This window comes from Haliotis cracherodii, unplaced genomic scaffold (assembly GCF_022045235.1).
Source record: "Haliotis cracherodii isolate W230 unplaced genomic scaffold, xgHalCrac1.p SCAF_8, whole genome shotgun sequence".
Taxonomy (NCBI): Eukaryota; Metazoa; Mollusca; class Gastropoda; order Lepetellida; family Haliotidae; genus Haliotis; species Haliotis cracherodii.
Window position 1 is genome coordinate 15480563 of NW_027266341.1, and position 15054 is coordinate 15495616.

Below are 15054 nucleotides of genomic sequence, written 5' to 3' on the forward strand. Positions count from 1 at the left end.
TTTTGTGGGTTTGCTAGTTTTGCACCTGTTTGACTTGAGACAGTCCTTTTTCTGACAATCTGATCAATGGCTAGAATTGTGTATTGACGTGAATCTGGCAAGCGCTAGTGTAAACATGCAGACATGCCGTAAGCAATAAAACAAACGTCAACACCACTTCTCAAACAACAGCAGGCTATTGATTTCATTGACCCATTAAGTCACTAAACCTATGTAATGTTTACGCATGTAGAACATGCTTTCAACTCGCATATTAAATATGTGCATTGTATTTGATGAATTTTGCGGCAGAAATATGCAAAATTCTTGTGGTCTCCGTGGTCTAGTGGTAGAGCGTCCGCCCAGAGATCGGAAGGTCGGGGATTCGATACCCGGCCACGACATACCAAAAGACGTTAAAAGATGGTACTTGTTACACTGTCTGGTGCTCGGCATTAATATAAGGGGCTAAAACAAGCACTGGTCATGTCGGAGTCAGTATACTGTGTCTGAGTGGGGTATTCATGTTAAACTGCGGCATGGTATCTCAGTGGGCTAGCACTATAAATCGGCATCAGTCCGGACTAGTACAAGCAGCCACACAAACACACACACGTACATGCACGTTGCTGTATAAGTGCAATAATCTTGGACGCGACATTAAACCCCATTTCACCTGACCTCACCTCACCTCACCATGGGTACTATAGATAGTCCTCACTTGTACCATGTTTACAATCCCAGCCTGGCTACTATGTTTAGCTATGCCTGACCAGTTTCATTTCTTGTCTCACAAATTTCTTAAGACATTATGCCACGAGGTAGAGCGACCATCTTTCCGAGGCAAGGGAGTTAACTGACTATAAAAGTCCCGTTTCCACCCTTGCCGAACTAGGCTCGAATTATGGAGTTATGTTTTGGCTGGACTTACTGGTTTATGCATAGTCCCATCAAAATCGTGTAACAAAATCGACAACCGGTTCATAAACAGCCATGTTGATTTCAGCTGAATGCAGGATTTTCGAAGCATGTGTACCGACAACTTAGCATCAACAGATATTTTCCAATTTTTGTCATGTTTTTTTATTAAGGTGCTCATGTGATTCGATGCGCTTCACAAAGTAAGACCTGTTTTATTACAATATAGATTCTTGATTTTCGATCAAATCGCCTTCACTGGGCGACACCATTTTCTTCTAAGCAAAAGTGATAACTTTAGACGCTATGATCGAGCGCAGATGTTCCAGCCTAGTTCGGCAAGGGGTTTGATTGATGTAGGAGGACAAGAAGTATTTAAGTACAAAATGTTAATCAGGGATCAATTAAGACCTTTTGTAATAATTATATAATAACAATCATAGGAACAAAATTGCTTCTAAAAAGTCCATTCTTTTTAAACATTTCATATTTCAATAGCACAATTAGAGGTTGGTTCTTAGAAAATAAAATGAAATTGTAATCCAAATAATACTAATACTGCTTTTATGCAAATTATTCAAGCACAACAGCCATTGTGGTCTGCCAATCCCCTATTTCCCTTTGAGCATCCCAGATTATATGTCTGTATTGACATGAAGCCTCCATTACCGATGACAGTACCACAAACCTCTTGTTTCAGGTAGAGGTATCGGAAGTCTAATCACCGGCTACCTCTTCGAGATTATCGGGGAGAGATGGACATTCCGCGCACTGTCCATATCAGCAGTGTTTATTTTAGTTGTATACTGTCTGCTGAACAAGTTTGTTTTGGAATATCCGTCAGTGAAAGATGCCAGAGACGACACGACTGCAGAGGCTGAAGGTGAGGGAGACTTTTTTGTTTGTTTTTTGTTTGTTTTTTGTTGTTTAACACCCTGTTCAGCATTATTTAAGCCGTGTGAGGTCAGCATGTAGTTAATCATGTCAGGACGATGGAGATTGATTTGATTTGCCTCTTGTGTAATCTCATTCAAATCAGATCTTTGTTCTCACTACCGCTAAACAAACATCTGAGGACATCCCAGTAAAGGCCATGTCAGAACAACCTTTCACAAACTTTGACCAATCAATGAAATGACTGACAAGAAGTTGACACTGGCCAAACAGAAAGCAGATTTCTTGAACTTGACAGCATTAATTTCATCCAGACTATGCTTTGAAAATTATTGAACTGAACAAAATGCAATCCTGGAATGTCTAAAAGATGGCTGAGATTGTGTGACAGTACTTCCCATGGACAATGCAAAGTCTCTTACACTGAAATGTTTATCTGACTGAAGCGAGAGATAGATGATGATGATGATGATGATGATGACTGAATCGGTCGTACAGCACGGAACATTCTTTCTGTATACCCCATGTTTACATATTCGAGGTTGCATGATTAGAAAACACATTCTGACTGTCAGTGACAGGTTGACTTGACACTCTGATTGGTCAAATGAAAGGTCAGTTTGACGTGACCCGTAATGGGATGTCTTCAGATCTTTGTTTAGCAGTCGTCAGAAGATCTGATTTTAATGAGATTTTAATGCCTTTTGTGTTGAGCCTTTTCTTGGTGTCACCTGCCATGTTTTCGTGAAAAGAATCATAAAACCCAAATCTCTCGTTTTGTCAGGCTTCACTTTATGACATAGGTTTTTGGATAACGTAATGGAAACTGATTCAGCTGCACATAACCACTCAAATCTGTCAATCATCATCGAAGTGAAAGTTTCAACACATACATCTATCTGCCTACATCTCAGATTCTTATGACCACCTCCATAGTCCAGTGGTAGAGTGTCCGCCCTGAGAACGGAAGGTCCGGGTTCTATCCCCAGCCATGTCATACCAAAAGACCTTGAAAGTTTGTACTTGTTACCCTGTCTGGCGCTCAGCATAAGGGACTAAAACAAGGACTGGTCGGCTCAGAGTCAGTATACTGTGTCTGAGTGGTGTATTCATGTTAAACTGTGGCATGGTATCTCAGTGTGCTAGTTCTATAATTCGGCATCAGTCCGGACTAGTACAAGCAGCCACACACGCACACACATGTGAATGCACGTCGCTATATAAGTGCAATAGTCTTGGATGCGATGTTAAACCCCATTTCACCTCACCTCAGATTCTTATGCCTTGGTTGATATTTCTTTGATTCACCAGAAACAACAGAAGATGGCCTCAGTGCTGCTCAGGATCACCTGCTTAGTTCCGATCTGTCAGCCAATCAGGAAGAGTTTCCATCTGAACCGGCCAATGACAAGAAAGTGCATGACCTCTAGATATGTTTGAAAAAGCATTCAGGGAAAGAGTCAGTGGTCCAATAAGGAACCTTTTGTGAAAAGGAAGAAATTTTAAGTTTCTATAACAGACAACTCTGCCATGACCAAACACATGACACTTGGGCCTGGACCAATATTGACAACACTACTGGTATTTTTATCTAAAGTATTTGTTCTATAGTTTTTACGTACTATTTTTTCGTCTTTATCCATAGTAGTCGCATCAGGTGACCTTCCTAATGAGCCTTTTAAATGCTTGGTGTGAGTGAGCAAGCATTCATAACAGCATGTCTGATTTCTGCTTCTGGAAACCAATCATAAACCACCAGTTCTGAATGCAAAAAAATAATGATGATGCTTTTATTTTTGGGTGGATATTTTATACACCCTGAGCACATCTACTCTCAAATGGATGGGTTACTAAGCGTATATTTATGTTCTGTGTTAGATGAGAATTTTTGAAAGAATTGAACCAGTTGAATTGTTTCGGAAATTTGACATTTGATTGGTCCAAGAGCTCGCACATCCTTTGGTTTGGATGGTCAAAGTGTACTCGGGTTCATTTTTAGTCCTCATAATGATAACATATAGCAAAACCCTTAAAAATGGCAAATTTCTTCCAGTCCTTAGTATACCTTAACTATTGGGAGGTTTAACAAGGACTACAAGACTACTGCTTTTTTATTAACGCTGCAGGGGGCCACGGGTGGCCCAGTCATCTAAGGCGCCGTGATCGGCTGTGCAGAGTTGCGTCCCTTGGGCACACCAGAAACCTATGATTGTGGGTTCGAATCCTGGTTCGCCCCATTCTAGGTGTGTCAGCACCATACCTGGCCCATGGGTTTCACCGAAGTGGTAAACGTCTGAGACCTGCATCACTTCGGGCTTTCCTCCCACATTAAGCTGACACGCCACGATATAACTGGAATACTGTTAAAAGCAGCGTTAAACCAAACTCACTCACTATTAACGCTGCTAGATGTCGACCATCACTGTCTTACATGTTCTTCACATTAAAATTGTTAACCAACACTTACCACAAATCTGTTGTAAAGGAAGTATGATACAGCATGACGTCTAGGGCTGGGACGAGTCCACATTTATTAACTACCCTTGGTACCGACCCCCTGTTACCCAACACTACCCAGGTACCTGGTTTCAAGCCTCAAGAGTTGGGTTCAAAATGTCTGATGGGGAATTGTTTTGCCAGAGCTCTGGAAAACTATTTAGATACACATATATAATGATCTGATCATACATACTCTGAATTTGACAGAAGCTTTATTTTTACTCAAACATATAAAAGTCAGAGGGAATGCGTACAGAGTCAGAAATTAATGCAAACATAAGTGACTTGTAGTGTGACCATGGATTTTTTTTTTTTTGTCATGAAAACAATTTGCCATGTGACTAACCACAGGTCCAGGTTTAACGCCGCACTCATCAATATTCCAGCTATACGACGGCGGTCTGTAAATAATCGAGTCTGAACCAGACAATTCAGTGATTAACATCATGAGCATCGATCCACGCAATTGGGATCAATGACATGAATCAACCAAGTCAGCAAGCCTGGCCACCCGATCCAGTTAGTCGCCTTTTACGACAAGCATAGTCACCTTTTACGGCAAGCATGGGTTGCTTAAGACCAATTCTACCCCGGAATCTTCATGGGTTTGAGGGTACCTGGATCCTACTCAGGACCCAAGGACCCGAGTTACCGTCCCAGCCCTTATGTCATCATCACTCGATCGTCAAATTGTGTGTTTGTGCTGTCTCATGATATTTTGTATGTACTTGCTGTTCAGTATTTTGTTTGTTCAAGTAACGTTCCATGTTCATTATGATCGTGCTATGGTTGTGAAACACTACTGATAATGCAAAGTCCATTTCTTATGTATATATGTATGCAAAGCCTTGTTCTTTCTCAAGATTGTTAAAAAACAGATGTTTTAGGTTTAATCACCAGATGTTAAGAGGCAGAAATAATCAATGTTTCTTCTCAGAATATCATTCTGGAAACACTTATTCATCATCATATATCATAAATTCATATAATGTCAAATAATTTACATATCAAGCCCAACTCGGACATTGTTTCTAGAGTAAATGATCTTTCAACTTCTAGAAATGTCCTCCATTGCTAGCCAGGTAGTTCTATTATCGTCATGTTTCATTATTGTCTGTTATGACACTGGTAGCCCACTGATATAAGTTGTCACAGTTTGCTGTGTGGATTTGCTTCCCTTATCCATGACAGGATTTGCTGATCAAGTGGTAGACATCTTTGACCGGCATCACATTGAACAACCTTCAGCTGACAGGGAACATACTGACCAATTTAGGACCATGCTATTGCCATTGATTCACATTTATTGCACAACAACTATCCATTTGTCTGTATTTGTTGTTGTCTATTTGCATAATATGAGGTGTATTATGTTTAATTACATGTTTGATGGATCCTATAGCTGATAAATTAACTCATGTGGATCTTACTTCTGTGTCTGTTAAATCAGAGACCATATATCGGTATTTGGTCTCTGGTTAAATTATTTCAGTACTGACGACAAATTAGGCAAGTTGGAAAGGGAAGTAACTCTTTCCCAAGAACCTTTTGCTCTTTCATTTTATTTTTACTTTTATCCTTGTGACTGACAATATTCTCATTAGCACTTCATGTATACCATGTTTTTATCATTCTATTTTTATTTTTATTTTAATTCCAAATACGAAGCATTTGTTTTTTTAAATCTATTAACTGAGTCATGTTTAAACAACAACATGCTCTAGTCATTTATTTCTTATATGAGATATCAGCATTATTTAATGCCTCTTTAGGATCTAGAGTTGCATCCCTTGGACATTCCAGAAAGCTATGATTGTGGGTTCGAACACCAGTTTGACCCGATTACTCTTCAAGGATCTTAATGAAATGTACAAACTTTAAAAATATTTACCTGTATTTAAATAATGATGTATCCCTGATTACAATCCGACCTCGACAAGTCTATTTTATGAGCAGGGAGGCTAAGTTTGGTATTTCCCAAATATTCTCACAATTTTCACATTGGTTATCTGCACCTTTTCTCCCAATATAAATTGTCGTATCTCATCCACTTTGGATGCAATCGTTTGGCCATAGTGTCTATCTGCATTGCCTCGCTTCATATATGTAGATGAGGAACAACTCACTGGATACTTCTCTCTGAAACATAACATTGTCCAATTTACGACGTCATCAATCGCCAGAAATTACATTATGTGAGAACAATGTTACATCGTGAAATAAACCACGCTTCATTTATCATTGTTCTTTGCGATTTATCACGTAGCTCTCTTATTTGACCTTATATGAAGTGTGAGTGATTCCAACTATTCAGGTGCGGTCGGGAGCCCAGTGGTTAAAGCGTTCGCTCGTCACGCCGAAGACCCGGGTTCGATTCCCGACATGGGTACAATGTGTGAAGCCCATTTCTGGTGTCCCCCCGCAGTGATATTGCTGGAATATTGCTAATAGCGGTGTAAAACCATACTCACTCACTTACTCCAACTCTTCATGTACATTATACAGGGTTGGCTTCAGGTATACCTCAAAAACCCATTTTTTACTACATTAATCACAACCTTGAGTTTATACATTTTTTTGAATATCAAGTATCAGCATTGGAAACTAGAATAGTCTGTGATAAGTGAATTTGTGACATACCAGTATATATATCGATATCAGAGAAGCTTTAGAGAAATAAGACTATGTGAGGAGAGATGCCATGAGGAGAGATGTTATGAGGTTTACAGAGGTTATGAGGTTTAGAGAGGTTATGAGGTTGTTGTGAGGATGTTGTTATTTGTTGTTTTGTATCAGATATTGTTACATGGTGAGAGGAACGTTGTTATACATGTGATTGTTGCAAATGGGAGTCCTACATGGCGTGTTTGAGCAGCTTTCTTACATTTCTATAGAATAATAGTACTGTGTTTATTTTTGTTTATTCTATCATAATCTGTACATGACATTTTAGCCGCTTCGAGAACCTTGTTTGTGGTGGTTGTTATGTCAGTGAATCATTGATGGTGTAACGGGTAATTCTGATGCAGACAGTATGTGAGATACACAAAAACTTATTGGCATGAAGGAATAGCTACATTCGTCAAACCATGTACATGGATGTTGAAGTGGTTTGAGATTTTTTCTTTGATAGTAATACAATACCATTTATATATTTTGTTATTCGATCTGGAAGCACAAATATATCCCACAAATTTTATGGGTTTTTTTTGGTGTCTATTTTTGATGGTTTTGGAAATAGACAGATACACAAATGATATAATATATATGTGTGGAGAATTAAGTATTAATTGAGCAAATAGTATGTAGATGACTTACTATCTACTGAACTCATATTGAGACAAAAATGAATCACTTGTTTCCATGTAAGTAGTATATATCACATGTTTTTAACAGGGTCAATATTTTGAACAAAACTTTCAGGTATGCAAATGTATTGTTGTTTCTTTCTGATCTACCCATGCTTGCTTGACAGTACAGAATTCGGACATTTTATGAGGCAATAGAGTATTTTGTTACCAGGGTAACCTAAATGACACTGTGGTGAATGCCTTGGCTGACTTCTCCCTCCTGTTGTCTGTCTGTGTTTGTGTAAATTGTTGCCCTAAAACCTAGGTGTTTATTTGAATTTGAAATGTTACCTCTTCTGTTTCAAATGACAGAATGTTAATGTAAGTGTTGTGGTCTGCTGAGAATGTATGAAACCCTATTGTCAGATATTGTCAGATCCTGCCACACATTGTTACTTCCCGCCACACATTGTCAGATCCTGTCACACATTGTCAGATCCTGTCACACATTGTCACTTCCCGCCACACATTGTCAGATCCTGTCACACATTGTTACTTCCCGCCACACATTGTCAGATCCTGTCACACATTGTCAGATCCTGTCACACATTGTCACTTCCTGTCACACATCCTCACCATGACACATTGTCACTTCCTGGCACACATTGTCACGTACTATCACACCTCTGACATGTTGTTGCACATTCTGGCATGATTAATCATACATTCTGACACTGGTTGTCAGGGCTTACATTATCACTGTAGATTTCACAGTATGTTGTCTCGTCACACCAAAGCTTTGTAATCCAAGGCAGTGCCAGGTATTTCATCAATGCAAATTAACAATTTTAATCCACTGGTCCTTATAATGATAATATATAGCAAAACCCTTAGAAATTGCAAACTTCTACCGGGCACTTGTCCTTATGATACCTTAACTATTGGGCAGTTTAGCAAGGACTATAGGGCCAGTGCCAATTTCAACAGCTGTTGTCTTTACCAAGTGTAACTTCCTGGCATCATGTGTAACTACATGTGTCCTGATCCAACATCTAGAACATTGGAATTCTAGTCCTAATGAAGAGACTAGGTCGATTCCTTTTTGGGTGTTTTTCAATTTACGAATCTGCTGACATGAAAAAAAGCAAAATGAAAAAGAAATAAAACGACATTTTAAGAAGAGAGCTAAAATACATAAACCAACTACCGTATTCCAAGTAATAAGCGCCCAGGGCGCTCTCAAAATTAGAAATAGGGGGCTCTTATTAGAATATTATTTTGGTGGAAAAAACAGAGTTGAAAGATAAATTTTGTGGCTTATGCTGACAGACTGAAATGTTTATATGCGACAGATATATTTTTCCAGAATTTAATTGCCCATAATTAAGAATGCATATAACACACGAGTGCGTATTATATGCGAATAAATAAGTCTTGTGTACATTGATCAATCGGAAGGGGTGCTAAATGGGATTGTTCACAAGCCAATATATTAGTAAATATCGCTGTGGGCGCTTATTAGAGCGGGGCGCTTATTACGTCGAATACAGAAATACAGTTTTCCATGTGAAGGACGTTGTAGGTCTTTAGTGCCCCATGCTTGTCATGAGAGGGGACTTTTATGACAAGTAGGAGACACAACAACTGCTTTGTTTGGATAAAGATACAGCAAATGTTTTCCAAACATAGAATGTAGAGGTCACCTTTTAGTTTTTATTTCTCAAATGAATTTTATTGCTTTCAGTGTTCACTTCATACTAGATTTTCTTGTTGCATTTGATGTCAGACTGTTGGATGGAATACCACTGGTTGAATAGTCAAGAGCTTCGTTTTTGTGAGGGGAAAGACCCTGATCAGATTATTTCTGTTCATTTTTTATTTATTTCCTGATGCTGATAGGTTTCATTATGTTTCTCATGATTCTGCAGTGTTTTGGCAGGGAATGTTATTCCAATTCATGAAGAGAAAATAGAGTTTTCCAGAAATAAATAGTAATGTTAATGTGGCCTTGTATGGTGAGCTGAAAATTCCTGTCACTGTTTTAAGAAATGACACATTTCTCATCTTTTAAGATGTAGTTTGATGTAGTTTTGTTCTAGTTTTAGAGACCGCCTCCATGGTCTAGTGGTAGAGCATCCGCCCAGAGAGCGGAAGATCTGGGGTGCGATCCCCCGCCGCGTCATACCAAAGGACATTAAAAGATGGTTCTTGTTGTTACCCTGCCTGGCACTCAACATTAAGGGGGTAAATAATCTTGCACGTGACGTTAAACCCCATTTCACCTAACCTCACATCTAGTTTTAGTGTGACCGCCAACCCAACTGTTTGAGAAGAAACATCCACAAACCAACCAATAACATAATAAAGACCTGAGACTGGTCAAACGAGTGCAGGACCTCAAGTTGATTGTTACTGTCAGACATAGTTTGTCATGGTTACATGTGTATACATCCTTTTTAGTGTGTTGTGTTTATCATAGGACAGATTATCTCATAATGGTGTGTATATACTGTTGGTTTTATATAGTATACTCCCTCTGCCATTTAATATATACTATTCAAAAGAAGTTAAGAAACACCCCTGACCATGACAGATTAACTATAGTTATATGGGAAAATAGGGTATTCTTTAACTTTTTTGAGTAGTATATATGTATTATGTTATATACTGTTGTGTTCATTGTTTGATGAAGTTGACATATTCAGCATCTACCAAAGGGAATGAGATGACCAGAGCCCACTTGCACAAAGCGATCTTAGTGCTAAGATGATCATAACACCAATACTTTAACATAGGCTTACAATAGTCAGTGCTAAGATCTCTTTGTGCAAGTGGGCCCTGGTCCTTAGTTTGTCAGCACAATACCTGAACTATACTCTGCAATGTAGGAGATAAACCTACATGAAATTAAAATAAGAAGGTATCAATTCTACAGTGAGAGGACCCCAAATTTTAAAACAGTAGATTAATCTCCTTTCCACCATGCCATGAAGAACGCTTTAAGACAGTCTATTGAAACATGTCATTACATACAGGTACATATGATGTATTCATATGTACGTTGTTTTGTGTGATAAGGCTTAATTTAATGGCCGTATCAATGGGACAATTAAAACCTTGTTTTAACCGATCAGAATCGCACATCCTTCCATGTGATGCTAGAATACCAAATGCCCTTTTAGAAAGAGGCATGGTTGACCTTGTCATCTTAAGAGCCGTATGCTGTGAAGAGTTGCGTCCCTTGTATTAGGCAGGTCAGAAACCTGTTGCCAAAGATTTTGAGTCCCCGATTCATTCTAGTTACGTTTCTAGGTTTGACAGCTCAAACCCGAGCTTGTAGGTAAAGTGATGAACAAAGTGATAAACTTCTCAGAGCTGTATCACTTAGGGCCTTCCTCCCACATCAAGTTGGCACGGGGGCGGTCGGGTAGCCTAGTGGTTAAAGCGTTTGCTCGTCACGCCGAAGACCCGGGTTCGAACCCTGACATGGGTACAATGTGTGAAGCCCACTTCTGGTGTCTCCCGCTGTGATATTGCTGGAATATTGCTAAAAGCGGCGTAAAACCAAACTCACTCACTCACTCAAGTTGGCGCACTGTGACATAACTGAAATACTGTTCAAAGCAGCGATTAACTCACTAACTCAATCTTTGAGGGAAACAATTATCATGCTTCCAGTGCAAATGTTCATTCAAATTTGAAATTATTTTTTTAATGCATTTATCGTGAATTTAGTTTGATAACCTTTTACAGAAAATTTCCATGCATCAAAATCTCTTTAAAAACACCATGTCAAAATCAGGGTGAAATCTTACAAATAAAATGGCATCTCCTGACAGTCCCCTAGACAAGTTTCCACTGTAAATGTTTGATGGTGGGTGTTCATTTTTTAAATCATTTTTTTATGTATTCATCAATAATTCAGTTTGATGTGTTTTACAAAACAACATCCATCTATCAAAATCTCTTTAAACACACAATGTCAAAATCAGTGTTAAATCTTACCCAAAAAATCACATCTACTGGGTAAGACTGTGTTTAACCCAGCTCACTCTCTCAATCTTTGAGAGACACAGACATGCTTCCAGTGCAAATGTTTGTTAGTAGGTGTTCATTTCTGAAATGCTTTTTGGTGTAGTTTTTTTAAAATAAAACTTCCAGGCGTCAAAAGCTCTTTAAACACACAATGTCAAAATCAGGGTAACATCTAACAACAAATGACATCCACATGTTCATCCGATGTCAGTTGGAAGCGCTGATGTCCTGAAACTGAGACATCAATAACACTGTTCAAGCTGAATCTGTGCTGCTTTATGTCTGACTTTTTTGTGTACATTAAAATGTGTGGTGCTAGATATGTTAACTTTGGTGAAAGATTCACAGTGAGCAATGTAATACTATTTGGAGAGAAGGGAGAATTACATTCCATTTGCCAGAAACATATCAAAACATATTTTTGGAGTCGATTTTTTATGGAGTGATATTCTTTGGTAAAATGCATGCTAACTGACATTTACTTTGGGACCTACTAGATATTATTTTAAGCTACAGCTACAAAACCAGGTAAGTTTTTTATTCAAAACTTATATGCTGGATTTTTTATTGGAAAACACCTTGAAACAATGTAATGTTCGTTGCAGGCAATTTCTTATTTTTTTCAAAAATTTTCAGGGACCTTTTTGGATACAATCCCAGGAACCCCCAGAATATCAAATGTTCCCTCACAGAGAGGATACGTGTTGTATTGCTTGTATTATGTTTTTGACAATGATCAAATGAATAGCACAGATGAACACTACTGCATGATCATGTTAAAATTTCAATTTTAGACTTCTGTTTGAGGGGGGCGATTGGGCCGAGGAATGGTTTTTCATACCAGTGAATACTGCTTCCATGACTAAGCATTACTGAAATTGCAGGTTTGAAGGGAATTTGTGCTAAATAGATTTAATTAGTTAATGATATGGGCATCTTCCCAAGGCAAGAGAGTTCACTGACTTTAAAAGTCCAGTTTCCACCCTTGCCAAACTGGGCAGGAATTCCTGGACTCGATCGTAGCTCCACCAGTAGCTTTTACGAGCAAGTCTCTTCTAAGCCTCTCCTATGGACCAGTCAGATTCCACTTCTTGTATCACATGCATCTGCTTCAAACAAAATGTCAGGACGATCTGTCGATAATCAAGATCTATATTGTGATAAAACGAGTCTTACATCGCGAAATGCATCAAATCACATGAGCACCTTGATTAAAAACATGAAAAGATTTGGAAAATATGTGTCGACAACGAGTTGGCTGTGCACATGCTTTGCAAATCCTGCAATCGACCGAAATATGCACGCCAGATTACGAACGAGATTTCAATTTCCGGGTGATTTTGATTGGACTATGCATAGACTCGTTAGTCCAGCCAAAATGTAACTCCATAATGCCAGCCTAGTTCGCCAAGGGTGGAAACTGGACTTTTATGGTCAGTTAACTCCCTTGTCTCGGGAAGATGTGATATGTGAAACTGAGGCATCATATGTGTTATGAGGGTCAACATTGACCCTGAAAAGGATACAGATTTGAACTGGTAGACAACAAGGTGTTTCAGGGACTTAAATCTAACTTGCTTTCTCAATTATATAGCCCAAGCCTTCTGCCCCCTTATCCTGGCTGAATCAGCCACCATACCTGATGAAATGGGTCTGTGCTCAAGAGGGTTGTATGTATTATGGTAGATATGTTACATATTGCTATGATACAGCCAAAATACAGCATTTTCACCCTATTCTCACCCTTGGCTGGAACATAGTTTTCTTTTATCCATTTATGAGCAATTGTTAAGAAGCTGAAAGACACAGCGTCGGGCTTACTACCTCTCTGGATGATTGTTGTCCAAATTTCATATCACATTTAATTGGATTTATTCATACTTCTCATATCAAAGCATTGGATATTATATCTCATGCTTCAGCTTATTCAGTTTATAATCCATATTGATATATAGTAATGATATTATCATACAGTCATGATATTCAGACATACAGGATCATTCTAAATGCATCCCTGTGATATATGTCCTTATTTCATATCATTTTTATTGGCTTTTTAACAATGGAAATACTTCTAATATCAAACCATTGAATATTATATACTACTCAAAGAAAGTGAAATAACACCAGATTTTTATTTTAGTCTGTAATACTGTATACTATATTTAGTCTGTTACGACACGATTTTTGAAAGTTGGGTGTTCTTTAACTTCTTTTGAGCAGTATATGTCATGCTTCAGTATATTCATGAATTCTATTATGAAATATTTGTGATGTAATCACACAAACATATAGTTATATTATTTCATTCAGGGGTGGAGGTTTTGCCATGTTAAACAGATTTTTAAACAAAGCTGCTCTTTTTGGCATTAGGTTATTGACTACTTCAAGTGAATGTGACTATGTTTGGTTTTTGCATCTTCTGCACACAGCCATGACACTGCTACTGTGTGGTGGATATTGAAGTGTATATGTCAGTGCATGCTTCTTGACTATCTCAGCTTTTTAACTTTTATATCCATCAGGATTCTTTAATTCTTTGTTTTTATGTGTCCATGAAAATAAATATGTAAAATCAGTTTTCTTATTTGCTTATTATTACTTCTCAGTGGTGCTCTGAGGTGCTGTCAACCAGATTACCTGGATACCTTTTGTTTGTTTGTGTCTTTAACGCTGCACTCAGCAATATTGCAGCTATATGACAGCGGTCTGTAAATAATCAAGTCTGGACCAGACAATCCAGTGATTGATATCATGAGCATCAATTGGGATATGATGACATGCATCAACAAAGTCAGCGAGTCTGCATAGTCGTCTCTTACGGCAAGCATAGTTTGCTGAAGACCTATTCTTACCCCAAGCTTCACTGGTGCCAGATTTTATTGGGATATACTCATACTCCATCTTTTATTATATAGTTAAATTAGAAAATTCTTTTTACCAGGGGGGCGGTCGGGTAGCCTGGTGGTTAAAGCGTTCGCTCGTCACGCCGAAGACCCGGGTTCGATTCCCGACATGGGTACAATGTGTGAAGCCCATTTCTGGTGTCCCCCGCCGTGATATTGCTGGAATATTGCTAAAAGCGGTGTAAAACCATACTCACTCACTCACTCACTTTTTACCAGACTGCTTGGACACACTGGTATTTCACAATAGTTACGTGTTCGATTGTATCACTTTCTCCTCCTCCCTCAGAGACATATGGTCATATTGTCTTCTTTACCCCAATGACAAACCAAAGGAGACAGACATCTGGTTTTACAACACTCTGGTGAGTCACAACACGCAACACACGGGTGCAGGCTAAAACGGCACCTCAGCAAAACGTCACCGATTTCTCTGGCGAAAACGGCACCGCATTTGGTGAAAACGGCTACGATGTGTCGGGCGAAAACGGCACCTCTATTTTTAATAACGATGAGAACGATTTTTGTAGTAA

At 38.7% G+C, this 15054-nt stretch overlaps 1 protein-coding gene across 1 annotated transcript in view; it reads left to right on the forward strand.

Moving 5' to 3' along the window:
• LOC139449392 (major facilitator superfamily domain-containing protein 6-like) overlaps positions 1–14158 on the forward strand; it is a 30155-nt gene extending 15997 nt beyond the window's left edge. Inside the window, exons 5-6 of the mRNA XM_071230759.1 lie at positions 1598–1780; positions 3103–14158. Of these exons, the coding sequence (XP_071086860.1) occupies positions 1598–1780; positions 3103–3221 (302 nt within the window). The 3' untranslated portion in view covers positions 3222–14158. The remainder of the gene's footprint in view (positions 1–1597; positions 1781–3102) is intronic.
• The last annotated feature ends 896 nt before the right edge of the window (positions 14159–15054 follow it).